Source organism: Lynx canadensis, chromosome D4 (assembly GCF_007474595.2).
Source record: "Lynx canadensis isolate LIC74 chromosome D4, mLynCan4.pri.v2, whole genome shotgun sequence".
Classification (NCBI taxonomy): Eukaryota; Metazoa; Chordata; class Mammalia; order Carnivora; family Felidae; genus Lynx; species Lynx canadensis.
Genome location: NC_044315.2, coordinates 71,631,399 through 71,651,784, shown reverse-complemented (window position 1 = coordinate 71,651,784; position 20,386 = coordinate 71,631,399). Strand labels below are relative to the sequence as shown.

At 41.8% G+C, this 20,386-nt stretch overlaps 1 protein-coding gene across 4 annotated transcripts in view; it reads left to right on the top strand.

Annotated features, from left to right (window-relative positions):
- Positions 1–20,386, top strand: part of ECPAS (Ecm29 proteasome adaptor and scaffold) — a 108,888-nt gene that overhangs the window by 57,371 nt on the left and 31,131 nt on the right. For all 4 annotated transcript variants that reach the window (XM_030292633.1, XM_030292631.1, XM_030292632.1 and 1 more), the window contains exons 17-28: positions 261–341; positions 1,581–1,806; positions 2,201–2,292; positions 5,008–5,142; positions 5,913–6,075; positions 6,530–6,702; positions 8,306–8,407; positions 12,056–12,179; positions 17,372–17,517; positions 17,928–17,982; positions 18,804–18,918; positions 19,622–19,690. In XM_030292633.1, the coding sequence (XP_030148493.1) occupies positions 261–341; positions 1,581–1,806; positions 2,201–2,292; positions 5,008–5,142; positions 5,913–6,075; positions 6,530–6,702; positions 8,306–8,407; positions 12,056–12,179; positions 17,372–17,517; positions 17,928–17,982; positions 18,804–18,918; positions 19,622–19,690 (1,481 nt within the window). The remainder of the gene's footprint in view (positions 1–260; positions 342–1,580; positions 1,807–2,200; positions 2,293–5,007; positions 5,143–5,912; positions 6,076–6,529; positions 6,703–8,305; positions 8,408–12,055; positions 12,180–17,371; positions 17,518–17,927; positions 17,983–18,803; positions 18,919–19,621; positions 19,691–20,386) is intronic.

Genomic DNA, 20,386 nt, shown 5'->3' with positions numbered 1-20,386 from the left:
TGGAGCAGTTTATTCTTTTTAAACAAGCAGTAAACATGCCAGGAGAAAAGGAGAGAAAAGCCAGGAAAAAAACACCACACCTGTCATTTAGGGTTTGAGGGACATGTGCAGTCAGCATGATTGATGGAAAAATGCTGTGACTAGAAAAAAACTGTAGCAAACAATAATGTAGTTAGAAATACAATTGTGTTTGAATTCAGGAGGGGCACATGTGCTCCATTTTTTAGTAATAGTGTTTGTTTTTGGTTTATTTTTATCAGGCTTCCCATCGAATGAAAACTCCAGCCAAGTACATGACTGGGACCACTGTCCTTCCGTTTAACCCAGCGGCCTTTGGAGAGGTGGGACTGGGATAGGTTTCCATTTCTCTCTCTCTACACATTCTGAAAGATCATGTCACACCCAAAGAGATGTCCGAACTTTTTTGTGTTCTACATAAACCTATATTGTGATGTCATTGTTTTTCACCAGGTTGTTTATTAGAAAAAAAGCATTTGGTAATTGGTATTATTTTATTATTTATTTATTTAAGTTTTTAAAAAGTTTATTTATTTTGAGAGAGAGAGTGAGAACGGGGGAGGGGCAGAGAGAGGGGGAGAGAAAGAATCCCAGGCAGGCTCCGTGCTATCGGTACATAGAGCCCGATGTGGGGCTTGATCTCATAAACCGTGAGATCATGACCTGAACCAAAATCAAAAGAGTTACGATGCTTAACTGACTGAGCCACCCAGGTGCCCCTTGGTAATTGGTATTATTTTAATTCATGGTGGAGTCTTTAAGTATATTTAGCTCAGTGAGATTCTCTTTGTGGAGGAACTGGGTGCTCTGCATTGATTATTGTTGTTATTTTCAGCAAATTATTACAGCAAATTAGATTTGAATTTAAAGCCAACAATATGCCGAGGTTGTTTGGGTTATCTATTTAGGTCATTGACTTGCACTAATTAAACAACAGGAGGTAATCTTGTTCAGAGTGAGTAAGAATACCTACGGTGGAATTATCACCTGTCCTATTTTAGCTCTCAAGGGAAGAACTTCCAGAGGACTCCTTGTTAGCCAGTTTGTATCACAAGTTTTTATGGTGTTGTCTCTACTCTTTGGTAGATGGTACGAACCCATATTCTCAAATTCTTACGTTGGTAGAGGTTAAATACAACTGGAGTTCTACAGGAATAGATGATTTGCCCCAGGTTTCTGCTCTCTCTCTCTCTCTCTCTCTCTCTCTCTCTCTCTCTCTCCCCCTTCCCCTTTCTCTCTCTCTCTCCCCCCCCACCTCTTTTAAAATATAACGATTTTGTTGTAATTGTTTAGACTTTAAAAAAGTTGAGTTTGCATTTTAACTCCATTAAACTCCACTAAAAACACTCTTTGGATTTATAAAAGCTTGTTATGTAAACTGTGCTGCATTACTGTAATTTCAGTTAACTTACTGAGTCATGTTTTCCAGCTTTTGTGAGGATTGTCGAATAACTTTATGAGGGAGGGTGGGGAAATGAAGCTAGGAAAGTGTCCTTTTGCAGCACACCCTCCCACACTGACTTCTTGAGGAGCTTGACTGCTTTTCCTCCTTCTGCTTTCAGATCGTCCTGTACTTGCGCACGTGCCTAGCGCACAGTGCGGGAGTGGTGCCCACCTCCCAGAGTTTGGCCGATATGCAAGATCACGCCCCGGCCATTGGACGCTACATACGGACTCTGATGTCAGGTAGCCAGGCGACATCCTCATCATCTTCTTCCAAGAGTGGAGAGACCAACCCTGTTCAGATCTACATTGGCCTGCTTCAGCAGCTGCTGGCAGGTGTTGGAGGTAGGTGGTTGTGCGGCTGAGGACAGATGGTAAAGCACTTAGGCAAAAATCTAATCTTAACTCTCTTCACTCCTGTACCTGAACATTAGTCTTTGTTTCTTTTCTAAACTTACTTGATTCATCCTGGATGCACTGTTACTCCTTCAGAAAGAAATGCTAACAATAAATAATGTTTTTTACTTTGGAAGTGGGTATGAAGAATGGTATATCTTTTTATAGGTATTTAGTCTGTAAACTTGCTGTATTGAATCACATACTGGATTTAAGTTGATTTTTGTTTTGTAGAACTGGGAGATGCCTTCCAAAGGAGGGGCCTTATACGTAAAAGGAATTTAGTGAACCCATTGTGTTTACCACTTTTCTTGAAGCTAAAACGGAATTCTGTCTCATTTAGGTTTGCCAGTCATGTACTGTCTACTGGAAGCTGTCTCTGTGTATCCAGAAAAACTGGCTGCCAAATTTGTAGACAAAACAGAATGGATAAAGGTACATCCTATACATGTACATTTCTCTTTGATTCTGTATATTTTTCACTGTAGTCTTAGGATTTCGTCTTCCTGCTAGTGTTGCTATGACCATTCCTACCTTTGGGCCATTTTGAAAACTCTCCTACCAAACACTTCCTGGGAAGCATGTTAGGTTAGTGTATCTCAATGATCCATCTAGATGAGAGTGAGAGATGAATTGAGAATCATATAGATAAAAAAAAATTATGTTTTTCTGTTTTAAAAGTTAAAAAAAAATAGATTTGTAGTTTAAATAAAAAATATGTGGGGCACCTGGGTGGGTCAGTCGATTAAGCGTCTGACTCTTGATTTCAGCTTAGGTCATGATCTCAAGGTTCATGGGTTCAAGCCCTGTGTCAGGCTTCACGCTGACAGCACAGAGACTTCTTGGGATTCTCTCTGTTTTCACACTGTTTTATTGTTGTTGTTTCACGTTTTTTTTAAATTTCACACCATGTTGTATCTTACTTCTATCGCTTAAAGTTAAAATGCGTAGGTACTCCTGTAGAACTACGGAGAGGATATTGTCTTTAATGGCTTCATTTTTTCCATTATATAAATGTGCCATAATTTATTCTAGAGCCCCACTGATGGTCAGTTAGGGTGCTTCCAGTTTGCTGCAGTGAACAGTCTATCATTTTGAATATAAGGCAGTATATTTTTTAGATGGATTCCCTAGAAGTGGAATTGAGGACATAGGCTTAGCATTTTTGAGGGATACAAGCATCCTGCATATGAGCAGTACCAGTTTACACTCCCACCAGCCATGTAGGAGAGTGTTCTTGTCCCATGCTCACACCAAAAGCGTTGCCAGGTTTAACAAAGAAAAATTCAAGATGCTCAGTTAAATTTGAATTGCACTGCAAAGTGAAACATTGTTTTTAGTACAGGTATGGCTCATACAGTTTCATATACCTCTTGTGCCACCTAATGCAGTTCTTTTTGGAAAATGGAACTTGAGTTATGGTAAAATGTACAGATTATCTCTTAGTGTGAAAGCATGAATGTAATATACCAAGAGGTGTGAGTTTTGCACTTTTCTGGAAAATCTGGTCTCATGAAATCGCTTCTGGCTTAAAAGGTTTTTTTTATTCCTTGTGAATATTTGCTGATTGTAAAATGATGTCAGAGTTTCTGACTTTTGATCATGTAGATCAGGGGTCATTAAGCTGTGGTTCATGTACCAGATCTGGCCTGCCTCCTGTTCTTGTATGGCCTGCAAGCTTAGAATGGTTTTCATATGTCAGTTTAAAAAAAATTTTTTTTAAAAATTTTTAACGTTTATTTATCTTTGAGACAGCGAGAGACAGAGCATGAACAGGGGAGGGTCAGAGAGAGGAGGAGACACAGAATCTGAAACAGGCTCCAGGCTCTGAGCTGTCAGCACAGAGCCTGACGTGGGGCCCAAACTCATGGACCGTGAGATCATGACCTGAGTCGAAGTTGGACGCCCAACCAACTGAGCCACCCAGGCGTCCCTAAAAAAATTTTTTTATGTTTATTTATTTTTGAGAGAGAAAGTGCGAGTGGGGGAGGGGCAGAGAGAGAGGGAGATACAGAATCCGAAGCAGGTTCCAGGTTCTGAGCTGTCAGCACAGAGCCTGACGCGGGGCTCGAACCCATGAGTGTGAGATCATGACCTGAGTCGAAGTCGGATGCTCAACTGACTGAGCCACCCAGGCGTCCCTTCGTATTTTAATTTTTTAAAAATTATTTTTTTAGGGGCGCCTGGGTGGCGCAGTCGGTTAAGCGTCCGACTTCAGCCAGGTCACGATCTCGCGGTCCGGGAGTTCGAGCCCCGCGTCAGGCTCTGGGCTGATGGCTCAGAGCCTGGAGCCTGTTTCCAATTCTGTGTCTCCCTCTCTCTCTGCCCCTCCCCCGTTCATGCTCTGTCTCTCTCTGTCCCAAAAATAAATAAATGTTGAAAAAAAAAATTATTTTTTTAGAGAGAGAGAACGTGTATGAGCAAGCAGGGGAGGGGCAGAGAGAGAGAATTTTAAGCAGGCTCTACACTCAGCATGGAGCCCAACACCGGGGCTCTATCTCATGACCCTGGGATCATGACCTGAGTCAAAATCAAGAGTGAGAGGCTCAACTGACTCAGCCACCCAGGCACCTCAGTTTTTAATTTTTAAATAGTTGAAAAAAAAAAAGATGAATAACATTTTCTGATACATGAGAATTATAGAGTCCATAAAGTTTTACTGGAACACATATATACCCTTTCATTTACCTGTTGCCTGTGGCTGCTTTTGTGCTACAGTGGCAGAATGGAGTTGTTGCAACACAGATCATAGGTCCCACAAAGCCTAGTTGGCCCTTTACAGAAAACATTTGTTGATCTCTGCTTTAATTTTTTTTATTTAAGTAATCTCTACACTCATGACGTTCGAACTCATGACCTGGAGATCAAGAGTCGGATGCTCCTCTGGCTGAGCCAGCCAGGCACCCTGACCTCTGTTTTAGATCATCTGTGTATTAATTCTTTGTGTTTTATGTTTTATATTTTTGATGAAAAGGCATAGGACATTTTGATATATAATTCAGCTTTTACTTTTAAATAATAGCCTATTGTGTTATTTTCTTGCAGATACCAATAGATTGAATATATCGTATTATTAATTTTAAATGTCAGATGTTGTCAGTAGGAAGATGATTGCATATGATGTATATATTTGTTTCTTACACCACTCAGAGTCTGATGAATAGCAGTAAAGAAGAGATGCGTGAACTGGCAGCATTGTTTTATTCTGTGGTGGTGTCTACAGTGTCTGGAAATGAGTTGAAGTCAATGATAGAACAGCTTATAAAGACTACAAAAGACAATCATGTATGTTACCAGTTTTGTCTTTATTCTTTTTTGGGGGAGATGGCGGAGCTTTCCAAAAGCATCTGTTTTTAGGTTTTGTCTTCTCATTTCTAAAAGGAACTTTTATGATTGTGAAGAGTAAGTGAGATAGATGATAGATAATACATTGATTAATTCATTCTGTGCAACAACTTTGAGTGCCTCGTGTCTGATTTAGGTGCTGAATTTTAGGTGCTGGGAATTCAGTAAATACATGAGGATCCCTAGTACTACAGGTGCTCAGAAATGTTAGTTCCTTTTTCTTTCCCCATCTACTGGTGCCTCTCATTGTGCCTTTTCTATCAGAAAGCATGTGCTTGCAAACATTCAGACCTCAACTTTGTGTTTAGAGGTTTTAGCAGTTAGAAATAGCATCTGCTCATTGTATTTTGTTGGCGGTAGGGAGAAGTTAGGCTTAAAGATTGTGGTAATGTAGTTACGTAAGTGCTCTAAGCTAGAAGAATGTATGGGTGCTACAGGGGGGCCTGCAGGAGAGCCCCTTCACACCGACATGGAGTGGGTGTAGGATTAGGGAATTACTTGAAGTGAGTCAAGACCCAGCTTGCCTTCTTAGAATTCTTGAGTGTTAGAAACCCCAGATTCATTAGTATTCGGTCGAATCTCAAATGATCACTTTGTTGTCTGGCCTTATGTTTTATTGGAGATGACTGTAAGAAACATAGTTATTTCGGTGCATTCTTGCATGTGTGAGAGAGTGACAGACACGTATGCTGTTGTGTGGTTAAATTCAGAGCCCAGAGATACAACACGGATCCTTGCTTGCATTGGGGTTCACAGTAGGAAGATATTTGGCTAAGAAGAAAATGAGAATGGCCGAACAACAAGACCCGGAGACAAATGCCGATTTCCTGCCTGACCAGGAGGAGCTCATTCAGAGCGCCACTGAAACGATAGGTAATGAATACGCTCATGCTGACTTGGATGTTGCAGTGTCTGAATTAGGTTAAAATTTAATACAGCATTTTAGTTTCTTTTTGCAGCATTGCACTTTAAAGGCACAAGCCTTTTCACAATACCTTACTTAGTGTTGGATAAATTCTGTGTTTTTAATAGCAATGAAAGTACTCTAGTTTTTCTGTATATTTTTTCCTATACATAGGTTTCAGTATGACGGAGGTGATATTTCCTCATGGGAAAAACCTTAAACATTTACCAGAGTACAGTGCTGTCTACCTAATTTCTATGTTGTTTTGTTACTGAGTAAATGCTAACAAATTATCAACTAGAGGGAAATGTAGACTTTGATTTGTTGTGCTCTCTTTAAAACAATCTCAGGTACCTTGCTGCTTGCCCTGGATCCCAAGAGCAAAAGTGTATTCTTCTCAGTTTTGTCTCAATGTGCTTTCAGGCTCGTTTTTGGACAGTACGTCGCCCCTCCTGGCAATTGCTGCCTGTACAGCTCTGGGTGAAATTGGCAGAAACGGTCCCCTCCCAATCCCCAGTGAGGGATCTGGCTTCACCAAATTGCATCTTGTAGAAAGCTTACTGAATAGAATACCCTCCAGTAAAGAAACAAATAAGGCAAGTTTCTTTTTTTTCCCTTCCTTTCTGAAATTCTTTCTATTTGTAGATACATAAATGAGCAAAAACACAGTTGTAATGAGGATAGAGGGCCATGCAGCTGGAGGAAGGATTTAATATAAAAGAGAATGATACAGGAAGTCTAGGTGACTGTTTAATTTTGAGTTAAGGGTGATTTTGTTCAGCCTTTCTGCATGCACCATTTGGCCAAGCTGCTCCAGTGTAGGCCCATACCTGTTAGGATTTGGGTAAAGAATTAAGTGCATCAGGTACTTCTTTTGTCCTGCAAACAATGGATAGTAAAGTGTTAGTTTGTAAAGTGTTAAATAGTTTTATCACGTTTGTAATTTTAGAACAACTCTAAATCTTAATCTCTGACAGCCGATTTGGTTTTAAGAAATCTGGGCATTAGTAAGAGGGGTGAGTAATATCTGAGGAGAGGGACTTTTATCATTTTTAAGTTTCAGATAAACATTTTCATAAAGTTAAAAACATTATATTTGTGATCAGAGTACCTCAGTGTTGAAGTATAATATGATTTAATGAGCAGATAAATCAACTTGCTACAAATTTAATAGACACATAAGCTTATTCTTTTTAAGTTTATTTATTTTGAGAGAGAGAGAGAGAGAGAGAGAGAGAGAGAGAATGAATGGGGGAGGGGCAGTGAGGGAAGGAGAGAGAGAATCCCAAGCAGGTTCTGCACTGTCAGCACAGAGCCTAATTTGGGGCTCGATCTCCCCAATTGTGAGATCAAGACCTGAGCTGAAATCAAGAGTCAGATGCTTAACTGACTGAGCCACCCAGGCACCCTTTTTATTCTTTTTTTTTAGAGAGAGAAAGCACAAACAGGAGAGAGAGAGAGAGAATGAATCTTAAGCAGGCGCCATGTTCAGCACAGAGCCTGATGCGGGGCTCAATCCTGTGGTCCTGGGATCATGACCTGAGCTGAAATCAAGAGTCAGATGCTCAACTGACTGAGCCACCCAGGCACTCCCATAATCTGATTCTTGATCTGGACACCGTTTAAAACTTCCTGAGAATGTCACAGTGTAGTTTTTGTTAGCTGTTATTAACTAATTAGTGATTATCAACCCTTGGTGAGCACTTATAATGTGCCAGGTGTGTGCTTGAGTGATTCGCATACATTAATTAATTGAATTCTCTGAAAGGTCTAGTGAAGTAGGTACAGTTGTCATCTCTGTTTTCCCAGATGAGGAAATAGAATCACAGAGAGATGGAGTATCTTGCCTAAGGTTACATACCTGTAAAGGCTGCTAAAATGGTCAAGCTGTGAGTTGATCTTAGGTCACCCAGGCCCAGAAACCTACATTTATAGACAGTTTGAAGGATAATAAACCTACTTAGAGGCTTTCTTCTTTCTTCTTTTGCAGCCACGGACCCTTAATGAACTCAGTTTTATGTCTTTCTACCTCCAGTGTCTTATAAACATAATTATGTAAAATTGGATACTTTTAAGAAGAAACTTGCGTGTATAAGTGCTTTAGCCAGCCTACTCCTCCCTGTCCTCTCATTTTGGAAACACTGTTCTCTGATAAAGCTGTTATGTACTTTGTTTAAAAAAATTTTTCTGTTCTTTTAGATGAAAGAACGAGCAATCCAAACACTGGGATATTTTCCAGTTGGGGATGGAGATTTTCCTCACCAGAAGCTCCTCTTGCAAGGTCTGATGGACTCTGTGGAGGTATTTATATTGCTATCTGATTGTTATTCAGAAAAAGGCATTTTTTTTTTTTTTTTTTTTTTTTTTTTTTAGCTGGAGTTTTGTATGCTATGAGATTTTAAATTAAACTTTTATTCATTTATTCACCAAGTACTTATTGAGTACAAACCAGCCTTGGGCTAACCACTTCGGTAGGCATAGCATTGACTAAATCACCTATGTGGGAAAATCCTCTCCTCATAATTATTGAGTAAAGCCCAGTGCATTGTGGGTAGAAGAGGACACTTAACCCAGTGAACTAGATGTGGGAATTGGATGCTGGTATTCCAGTTGCTCTTGAGTTGGATGGCCTAGCTTCTGTCTTCTGGATAAATTTCTAGGGTAGTTGGGAAGACCAACAAATGGGCAGCTGCTAGGCCTGTGTCATGAATCTTAACAAGACCTGATATGGACCCTCATCTAGGCTTGATTCTCGTCACTTACTCACATTTTTGTACACCAGACTCTTTGTCCTTCTTTGCTCTGAGCTTTTGAAAGACTAATACTTCCTTTCTTGGGTTGCGCTGAGCCCCTTGAAAGCCATCAAACTAGAGTAGATTCTTCATTTATTGGGCTCTCATGATTCTCCAAACTTTGTCTTCACAGCATTTATCACAGTTTCTAATTGCCCACTAGACTGAGGCAAAGTCTATTTTTTTTTTTTAATTTTTTTTTTTTTTCAACGTTTATTTATTTTTGGGACAGAGAGAGACAGAGCATGAACGGGGGAGGGGCAGAGAGAGGGAGACACAGAATCGGAAACAGGCTCCAGGCTCTGAGCCATCAGCCCAGAGCCTGACGCGGGGCTCGAACTCACGGACCTCGAGATCGTGACCTGGCTGAAGTCGGACGCTTAACCGACTGGCTTAACCACCCAGGCGCCCCAGGCAAAGTCTATTTTGATCCCCATTATGAAACAAGTGCCTGGCAGTGTGATTGGTAGTAGTAGGACCTCAATAAATGAACGAAGAGACATTTGCATAGAAGCCAGTAGACTCACAAAGGAGGGTGTGAGTACTTCTGTTTGGGAGACTTATGTTAGGGTTTTGGAGGTGAGGTTCCTTTTGGGCCTGGAAGGATGGCAGGTAGACAGGAAGCTGATTGGGGTGAGGACTAAGGCCACTGAGTGACAGAGCCAGTGTTAGGATCCAGGTCTCTGGAATCATAATCCGGTATTTTTTTTGAATTTTTTTAACTTTTATTTATTTTTGAGAGAGACAGAGCATGAGCAGGAATGGGGCTGAGAGAGAGGGAGACACAGAATCTGAAGTAGGCTCCAGGCTCTGAGCTATCAGCACAGAGCCCACTGCAGGGCTCAAACTCTGGAATGGCGAGATCATGACCTGAGCTGAATTCGGAGGCTTAGCTGCCTGAGCTACCCGGGTGCCCCAATAATCCAGTATTTTTAATGTGAATTTTTTTGAGTGAATTATACCCACATTAGGTTCTCCTTGGTGTCATTGACATTGTAACCTCTTGGGGAAAAGCTTCCAGTGTCTGCTTTCTTACCTTTTTTTCTTTTTAAAAAATTCATGGGAGAGATGGATTTCCTCTAGTTTGATTGATTTTTGAGAGAAAGGGAGCATAAGTGTGGGAGAGGAGCAGAGAGAGAGGGAGAGAGAATCTTAAGCAGACTCCACGCTGTCATGGAGCCTGATGCAGGGTTTGATCTCATGATAGTGAGATCATGCATGACCTAAGCCGAAATCAAGAGTCGGACACTCAACTGACTGAGCCACCCAGGCGCCTCTCTTCTAGTTTTATTTAGATAAATGAAGGTTTGTTTGGATTATTAACTTGTTACTGAAGTTATTTTTTAAGAGTGTAGAAGGACAGAGATAATACGAAACGCTAGAAACATGATGGAGAGATTAAAGTTTAAGAATAGTGAGAAAGGGGTCGCTGTATGGCTCAGTGGGTTAAGCGTCCAACTCTTAATTTTGGCTCAGATAGTGATCTCATGGGTTGTGAAACTGAGCCCTGCATCAGGCTCTGCACTGACGATGCAAAGCCTGCTTGGGATTCTCTCTCCCTCTTTCTGCCTCTCCCCAGCTCACGCTCTGTCTCTCTCAAATATAAATAAACATTAAAAAATACATTTAAATATCCCAGAAATAAAGGATCATGAGATGAGATAAAAACAGGTACATGGGGATTCATTATATTAGTATTATCTTTACTTCTGTGAGAGACAGAGACAGAATCTGAAGCAGGCTCCAGGCTCTGTGCTGTCACCACAGAGTCCATAGTGGGGCTCAAACTCATAAACTGTGAGATCATGACCTGAGCCGAAGTCGGACACTTAACTGACTGAGCCAGCCAGGCACCCCTATTTCTGGAATATTTAAAGTAAAGTCTGGGTATCCTATCATTCATAAATGGAGTTAAGGAATTTTGTTTTTGTTTGTAATGCCAGTTATGTTGTTAGTAACAATGGGAAAAACATGTGATAAAGGGTACATAAAATGAATCCTTACTATGGGATCCTCTGTGTTGAGATACCTTTTCTCTGCTTAGAATTGCCAAAGCAGCTTTTGACCAGGAAAGCTGTAGAACTGAAGTCCTGAAATTCTTTTTCCTCAGAGTCGGAAGCTCTCAGCACTTGCACTTGACACCCCACCAAGACCAGAGCATTTAGTTGATTGAGCTTAGGAATGGCTACACTGGTCTGTGTGCCGAGTTCTCCCAAAGGTCGCTATTTCCAGGACCCTCTGTTCTTCATTGTCTTCTTAGTCCCCACATTCTTAGCTCTTTTCCAGTTTACAGTAAACAGAAAAATGCTGAAGGGAGCTAAGACAGGCCCAATTCCATGTTGTCAGTGCAGTGATTCATGCTTGTGAAATGTGTCAAAATTTCTAAACCAAATTAAAAAAATTTGAGTATATACTGTATAGAATTTTTTAATGTTTGATTTTTGAAACAATTTCAAACTTACAGTGCAGTGTAAGAATGATATAAAGAACTCCCATATACCCTTCATCTAGATACACCAAAATTTCACATTTTATCGCATTTGCTTTATCATTCTTTTTTTTTTCTGAACCACTGGAGAGTAACTTGCAGACACCATGTAATTCAGGAGTGCAAAGAGGGAGGTGCTAATGAATTAATACATTGTAATGGCTGCTGTTTGTAGTGCAGTTACCGCACATGAGGATCCTCTGGAAACCTTAAACATATTACCGTCATTCTCTCCTCGCAGCCTGATGAGGCAGGTGATGGTCTTATGCCCGCATTACACACAAAGTTTGAGACTCAGAGTTTAAATATGCCTGTGTGGCTAGTGAGAGACAGATTAGAATTTGCCCGGAGATCTGTGTGGCTTCACAGTCCGTGCCCTTTTCCCCAAAGTTACTGGTATCACTCTTCCAGCAGTTAAAAATCCCTGCTTAGTGGTTCTCTGCTGAGGGTGAAGAGTGCAGTGTGGTGTTGAGGTCATTTTCTACATTCTCCGTTCCCTCCCCTCCCCACCCCTCCCCTGTGAGCCACCAGGTTAGGTGAGAGCAATCCAGTAAAAAGCGTAAAAACAAAGCACGTTGACAGGGTTGATACCAAACAGCCTTTGTGTGGAGATAGACGTCTTTGGGAAATGTTCTCGCCAATTTGCGGCTTTTGTTTCCTTCCATGCAGGCCAAGCAGATAGAGCTGCAGTTCACGATCGGGGAGGCCATCACCAGTGCTGCCGTAGGAACGAGCTCTGTGGCTGCCCGCGATGCCTGGCTGGTGACTGAAGAGGAGTATACTCCCCCTGCTGGTACGGTACCTGCAGCTCATCCCTTCAGAATCCAGGAACCCTTTCTGTTCTTGTTTGCACATTTGAAGCAAAAGAAAAAATGTATGCGTTCCATTTTAACTTTTTATAAAAATATTTATATCATTTTGGTTCAGTCAAGAAAAATAGTTGGTTAAAGGAGAGTGAACACAAAATGAACAAGAACTTCTTTGTTTAGTCCTTTGGCAAGCAAAGGAATTCGCTATGTTGTACCTTCAAGCTTAGGCTCTTTTCTGGAGGGTTGGGGTATTTAGCCAGTTTCAGAAGTCGCAACACAGTTACACTGCCAAGCTGTGTGTCCCTTAATCCTGTATCACATAATGAAACCTCAGGGTCTTTTGTTGGTGTTCCATGTACCTCTGCCCGGAGGGTCACTGGCTTTCAGTGACTATGCAGGAGAGGGAGGGTGTGGTTTCCGACTACGTGTCATAGATACTATGGTTTCATACGTCTTGTGGTTCGATTTTAGTTTGGAATTGAAAATGAATTCTGTTTCAGATACTGAAATATATTTTTAGTCATAAAAACAAAAGAAAAGTCACCTGATGTTTTATATGTTATCTTCTCAGTTAAGGAAATGGTAGTGTTTTCATGGTAATTGTTGCATTATGAATTGTATTTTATCATGAATACACTAGTTTTGCATTTTGCATTTTTGCATACTTCCGTGTTCACCTGTTTGTTAACCACCATAAAGAAATGTAAAGGGAATGGAAAGATATACTTTCACTTGCTATCTAATTAGGAGAGCTATAACTTGACAGAAGCTGATAGGGCTAATTCTCTGAGGCTTCTCTCAGTGGGTATGAGGCCAGGTAAGGAGGATTGTCTATAAAGGGGAGAAGATACTAAAGGAAGGGAAGTGACCGTTGTTAACAGGCAACCAGACTGGAAGTAGAAACTCGGAGTTTGCACATGAGGGGTGATGTTGGAGGCTTGATAGTAGTGAGGGCTCATGACGCGGAAGAGCAGATCTGCTGTAAAAGCCATGTTTCTGAGTCCATGGATTTCTCTGTAGTGACTTAAGCAAATGAAGATTAATAGAGAGGTACCTATGCCCGTCTTCAGACTTACAAACTTCCTATGTCTCATGCTCTTCTTGGAAGAATTTGTTCTTTGGTTGGCTTGGCTCTTTGCTCATCCAAAAGAGTCTCAGTTAAATTGTCCATCAAGTGTTAAGGTTTGCTCCATCTTTGTGTGTTTAGGGAAAGGAGAGCATAAAATCCTGTGAAGTGGGTAATGATGACTTTTCGACCTGAATTTTGATCATGCATGTTTGTCATTCTCCTCTGAGTGCTACTCAGCTTTTTTGATGCCCTTTGTTGTAGTGTACTGATCTTGCTTTGAATAGAAGATGCAGTACTGGAGAAGCCACTTAGGGCCTAGGTCTTAGCCATCTTAGCATCTCAAGTATGTAACACAGTACCTGGCGCAGTGTGGGAATCTAATCAGAGCTTGTTTACTTGGTGATTGCAGCTGCTTAGGTGGCAGACCTACAGATAGCTGGAATTGTGGTTTTGGGAAGGTAAAGGAGAGATTGTATTTGCCTCTGAGACCTAGATTTATTTATTGAATGAGAGAATGCATGGGGGAGGGGCAGAAGGAAGGGGAGACAGTGGATTCCAAGCAGGCTCGACGTGCAGCACAGATCCCAATGCACAGTGCAGAGCCCGATGCAGGGCTCGATCTCATGACTGTGAGGTCATGGATGAGCTGAGCTGAAATTGCGAGTCAGACACTTAACCAACTGAGCCGCCATGCAGGCATCCCTGAGAACTAGGTTTATGTGACCAGTGAGGAATTAATAGCACCTGCCTCTGTCTTTTTTTTTTTTTTTAATGTGTATTTATTTTTGAGAGAGAGAGAGACAGAGTGCAAGGAGGGGAGGAGCAGAGAGAGGGGGAAACACAGAATCGGAAGCAGGCTCCAAGCTCTGAGCTGTCAGCACGGAGCCCAATGCAGGGCTCGAACCCATGAACCATGAGATCATGACCTAAACCGAAGTCGGACGCTCAACCGCCCGAGCCACTCAGGCGCCCCTGCACCTGCTTCTTTCTGTATCCGAATTCCTATGAAGAGGGGGATGTCCCCTAATAGAGCTCTACCTTTTTCAGGCCTTTTGTTGGCTTTGTGGGAGTCCTATTCTGGCTTTTTTTTTTTTTCCCCCTTAGGAATGTTATCATTCTAGGGTCTTCTTCTAACCATTTCCTTCTTTCTGAAATCTTGTCTTACCTGTATTCTCCTTTCTTTTTGGTCCGGTTGGGTTGCATTTTCACCCAGGCCTTTACCATATCCCCAGCACTTTCTTGGAACATTTTTCACCTAGGTTTTACAAGACTGTGTTTGCCTGTGTTTCTTCCTTACCTCTGACCTCTTCTCGTTGTCCTTCACTGGTCTTGTTCCTGCATACTCCTCACTGTGCTGGGATGTCCCAGTTCACTCACTCCAGTATATGTTGAGATATCCCCCAAATGGATATCTCATCCTAGAACCATTGTGTTGTACTCCAGAACTATATTTCCATTAGGTGTGTCCATACACAGGTCCCCTAGGCTCCACTGTAGCTAGATGCCTGACTGTGAAATCACCTCTTCCTCCTGTTGGCTTCCCAAACCGTTTGCCCTCTTTATTTCCCAAAACTATTCTCTCTTTAGTCCCTGTCTCAATTAAAAGTAACACTGTTTCTATCCAGTTTCCTGGGTAGCTGAAAATCCTGCTCTTACAGAGCTTTATATCAAGTGGGGAGTTGGCAAAAAGCAAATAAGAGAAACACACAACATGCTAAATGGTGACAAGTGCTATGGAGGGAAGTATAGCAGAGAAAGTGATAGATAAAATTTGGGTAGGAATTGAGAGTGCACGGGGCACCTGCTCTCAGGGAGGTATCATTAAAGTGAAGACCTGAAACAGAAGAGTATTGGAGGCAGAAGGAGTAGCAATTGCAAGCAAGGCCCTGAAGCATGAGTATGTTTGAGGTCAGTGGGACTGGAGTAGAGTGTGTGAGGGAACGGGGAGTAAGAGATAACATAGAGGGGCTTTGTAGGCTACTGTGGGGGTCTTAATAGGAAGCGGTTATAGGAGGGCCATGGTCTGACTACATTTTATTTTTTTTTTTTAATTTATTTTTTTTTTTCAACGTTTATTTATTTTTGGGACAGAGAGAGACAGATCATGAACGGGGGAGAGGCAGAGAGAGAGGGAGACACAGAATCGGAAACAGGCTCCAGGCTCTGAGCCATCAGCACAGAGCCCGACACAGGGCTCGAACTCACAGACCGCGAGATCGTGACCTGGCTGAAGTCGGACGCTTAACCGACTGCGCCACCCAGGCGCCCCATGACTACATTTTAAAAGGGTCATTTTGGGGCACCTGGGTGGCTCAAGTCGGTTAAGCATCCAAGTTCAGCTCAGGTCATAAAACTGCGGTTTGTGAGTTCAAGCCCCACGTCAGGCTCTGTGCTGGCAGCGCAGAGCCTGGATTCTGCTTTGGATTCTGTCTCCCGTCTCTCTCTCTCACTTTCTCCTCCCCTCCTCACACTCAGGCTCTCTCTCTCAAAAATAAACAAACATTAAAAGTAAATAAATAAGTCAGTCACTCACTCACGCACTCACGCACTCACTCAGTCATTTGTATTTTGTTGAAAGTAGTCTGGAGCAGGGCCAGGGCAGAGCAAGGAGAATAGTTAGGAGGCTCTGGCAGTATTCCAGGTGAGAGAGGATGGGGACTTTACTGGGATGGATGTGAAGAGTGAGAGGAGTCAGAGATGACCTCGGAGGTTTTGATGTGAGTAGCTGAAAGAATGGAATTGCCATTTAACTAAGATGGGGGGCTGTGGGAGACACAGACGTGGTGGGTGCAGGGAGAAATCTGCTTTTCTGACTCTTCTTCTCACTCCTCCCTCTCAGTGTTGGAATGCCCCAACGCCCCCATAGGTGAGTTGTAACCAGTATCTTCATGGACATATCTGGAAGTCAGTTGGATATATGAGTATGGCATTTTGAGGAGTCATAGTTTGGAAAATATTTGGGAGTATCATGTAAAGATAGTTTTTAAAGCCATGTGTTATGTGTAATCGCTGAGGGGTAAGTAGAAAGGAGAAGAGATCCAACAGCCAAGCCCTGGGGTCCCCAGAGTTCCGAGTTTCAGTAGATGAGGAGAATTCAGGGAAGGACACTGAGAAGAAGTGGCCTGAAGTAGGGGGCCCTGGAAGGGAAGTGAAGAAAATCTATGTAGAGGGGAGGGAAAGGACTGGGATGGGGATCAGCCAGGTCTCACACTGCTGAGAGATCAATTAAGATGAACACTGACAAGTGATCATTGAACTTAGCAACAGGATGGTAATTGGTGACTTTTATAAGTAATTTCTGTGGAGTGGAGAAGGTAAAAGCCTGATTTGGAGTGGGTTCAAAAAAAGAGGAGAGAAAAACTTAGACTATTGAGTATAGACAACTACTTGAAAGGTTTTAATGAAAAGCAGTGATTCTTGACTGTAAGAGGGAGATTTTACCCCGTGGGGGACATTTGGTAATGTCTGGACACTGGACAGGGCGGGTGCGGCTGGTCTCTAGAGAGGGGAGGCCAGCAAGCTGCTGAACATGCTGCAGTGCACAGAATGGGCCTGCAACACACTTGCTGGCCAGAAATGTCCAAGGACTCTGAAGTAATAAAGGAGAAGAAAAAAAGGCACGAGTAGCTAGAGGAGGAAAGTCAAGTCTGAAGAGTTTTGTTTGTGTGTCAGTTTTTAGATGGGAGATGGAAAAGATGTGGTAGAGAAGGAAAAATTGCTAAGACCAGAGAGAGTAGGGATAATTTTTGTTTAAATTGGCTTAATTTTTTAAGAGAAGGTTTAGGTTCACAGCAAAATTAAGAGGAAGATACAGAAATTTTCCATATGCCCCCTGCCCCCTACACCTACATAGCCTCCCCCATAGTAGGAATAAGTTTTTGTTCTAGGGAGCTAAAGTTACGAGAGTACCTTTGAAGGTTTATTTAGCTTATGTTGGGTTCTGAAGTAGATGATTACCAAAATTCTTTCAACAACTTAAACACCTTAGTCATTCAGATATTTATATGTTATAAGCTTCTTGTGTTGAATAAATATTAAAATTTAATTTTTCAGGAAACTCTATTTAATTATTTTAATTACTTCTATCATTCCTTTTTTTCCCCTCAGGAGCCAAAGTGAATGATGTGGTCCCCTGGGTGTTGGATGTGATTTTAAATAAACATATTGTCAGCCCCAACCCACACGTGAGGCAAGCGGCCTGCATCTGGCTCCTTTCCCTTGTGAGGAAGCTAAGTACCCATAAAGAAGTGAAGGTAAGCCATGCTATACATGTGCTCAGCACCTTTGGAAATTGTTTATGAAATATTTATAATTGAAAGGTGGTAGGAAGAAAAGTGTATGAAGGGGAGGGCCACAAACTGATAACAGATATTTTGAAATAAGCTGTACATGAAAGATGACAGCCTGATCTATATCAGCTAGAAGATGATTCTAAACTTGAAGGTATAAAGTCAAATGGTAAGGATAGGGAGGCTGAGAAGTGGTCCAGCCTTCAGGTAATTTGGCTGCCTTCAGAGACCGGAGCATAACATAATAGGTAATGTGGCTGCCTGGTGTTGGAAGACTCTAACAAGGTGTTGTGTACGCTGAGAAAAGATTCTTACCCTCCCTTATCTACCAAGAGGTAGAGTTTGTGTTCTAAACTCCTTTTTTCTTCTTTCAGTCTCACCTGAAGGAAATTCAGAGTGCATTTGTTTCCGTTTTGTCAGAAAATGATGGTAGGTTATTGGTAAATATTTGATTGCCAAACTTCAGTAAACTTGTATTTTAAATTTTGAAAAAATCTAGATTAACGAGCATAAAAGAGGGACAAAGGAAAGTCGATTCTTATTGACTGATTTGATTAATTAGATCATGTTCTTCAGTTTTGCATTTAAAAATGGAGCTGAGGCCTTGGGGCACCTGGCAGGCTCAGTCAGTAGAGCATGCAACTCTGGGTCTTGGGGTTGTTAGTTGATACCCTATGTGTGGCGTAGAGTTTATTTAAAATAAAAAAAAATTAAAATAAAAATGGAGCTGAGGCCTCAATGATAGTACTAATAAACAATCGCTTTCTTTTACTTCTGATTCCTTTCCACTTTGTGATGTAAGCCAGGGGAGGGTGAACGTGTTAGACATTGAAATAAGTAGCTCTGTTTTAGAAATTGTTTCAATATAATAGGGTCTCGTATTGACTTTTCATTTAAAAAACATTGGACGTGGATGTGTTGAAATCCCATGAGGCTGTTGTACTTCGCATGAGTATGCCTTGTAGCGCCCTGATCCTCTCTCACGGTGCCTGCATGCCCAGGCCCAGCAGTGTGGACTTGGCTTGTGAATTGACTCTTGTGAATGTAGTTCTCCTTTACAGGGACTTTTGTGGTGCCATGTCCCCTGAGATGATTTAGTATGTTTTAACAAAATAAGCAGATTGATGATGTTTTCATATCTTTACTTTGATATTATTTTGGATTTCTGTTACAGCTTTTTAAAAAATCTAGTGATGGCCAGAAGACAAATTTCTCTTAAAGTAATACTATTCTGTCTGACTTGTGTGCAGAACTTAGCCAAGATGTTGCCTCAAAAGGTCTTGGGTTGGTGTATGAACTGGGCAATGAACAAGATCAACAGGAATTGGTTTCAACACTTGTAGAGACACTCATGACTGGCAAAAGGTACAGTGAACTTGAACATTTCACATTTAAACATGTACAGCAAATTTTGCACATACTGAGAATATGCAGTGGAAGAAGGAAACGTCAGCTTTTGGTGTTCCTGTTTATTAAGCTCTTGTAGATTGCACGTCAGCGATTGTTCTGCAGTGGAGAGTGGCTTAATTACTCAGTGTATCCTGTTTAGACAGTAAAGTGAAAGAAACCAAACTACTATTCAGAAACATGCCAGTAGGTTGGGCTTTGAAAGTTGAATGCTCTCGGACAATCAAAGCATCGGATTACAAAAATACCATAATTGCTGTTGACTAAATGAACATGAAGATGTGGAGAGGAAGCTTGCATGTCTTTCGTAGCTTGATCTGTGAAGAGGATGAGAGGGGCGATCATTCTTGTAATTGGTCACTGCTTTATGTCGCCTTCCTTACAGGGAGGATAGTTTTTAATGGGTGACCACATTTAATGCAGTTTAACTTGACGTGGGATGTCTTTTATGTCTCTTTGTTCATCCTAGAGTTCATTTTACAAAATTCTTAGGCTTACTGGAAAGGATTTAGGTGACTTTTACATCTTGCACATGGTAGATTCATGCTGTGGAATTTGATGTTATCAGTTTATAAAGGAAATGAATCAGTTAGTTGAATGAAAAAATTTCATTGGTATGAAAAGATTGAGGCTAATTTCAAGTCTTATTGTTCTGCTTTAGAGCGAAACATGAAGTTTCTGGAGAGACAGTGGTATTTCAAGGGGGAAGCCTTGGCAAAACACCCGATGGGTAAGTGTGCCAAATGCATTGATTGTTCATCATAAACACCTTTAGTCTTGTCAATAGAGCGCTCACAACGCTGATTCCCATCTTCCTAGGAAATGTTGTATGTTAATGGAAGAAGAAAACATCTGTGGAGAAAGTGTAGTGTCTCAGCTTGAGGTTCTTGGGAAACAGACTGTGAGGTGGAGGTTTGTCTGCTGGAACCTGAAATGAAGAGTGCCCCAGCCTTATCACCTGGGGGAGCAACGAGGCAGGAGAGAGGGTTGGTGGCCCAAGGAGGAGCTGACCTGCTGCTAATACTTAAGCAGATCCTGAGCTCTGGAGATGGGCTGGGCTGGCCCTTCAGAGCTGTCCTGCTTTGAGGGGCCAGGCCTTTACATCCTCTCATTAGACTTTAAATCCCCTCGGTGACTAGGCATCAGTGGTGGGCCTCTCTGGAGAAGGACCTGACCTTGTGCTGAGGGCAGTTCTGTTAGCTCCCGGGCGGCTGAGTTCTGAGGAGGGGTCTGGCAGCACAGCTTGGCATCCACTGCATTTCGTTTTTTGGGGGGAGCTACTCTACTTGGTATTGTGGGGTCTACCAAGTTAGCATTTCAGATTAGTTCCTAGAGCTTTACCCTCTTTTTGTCTTATCATTATTTCATTGTGGTTACCCTGCTGCTTTTCCTCAGAAAACCCTCAGGTCAGACTGCTCAGCTGGCT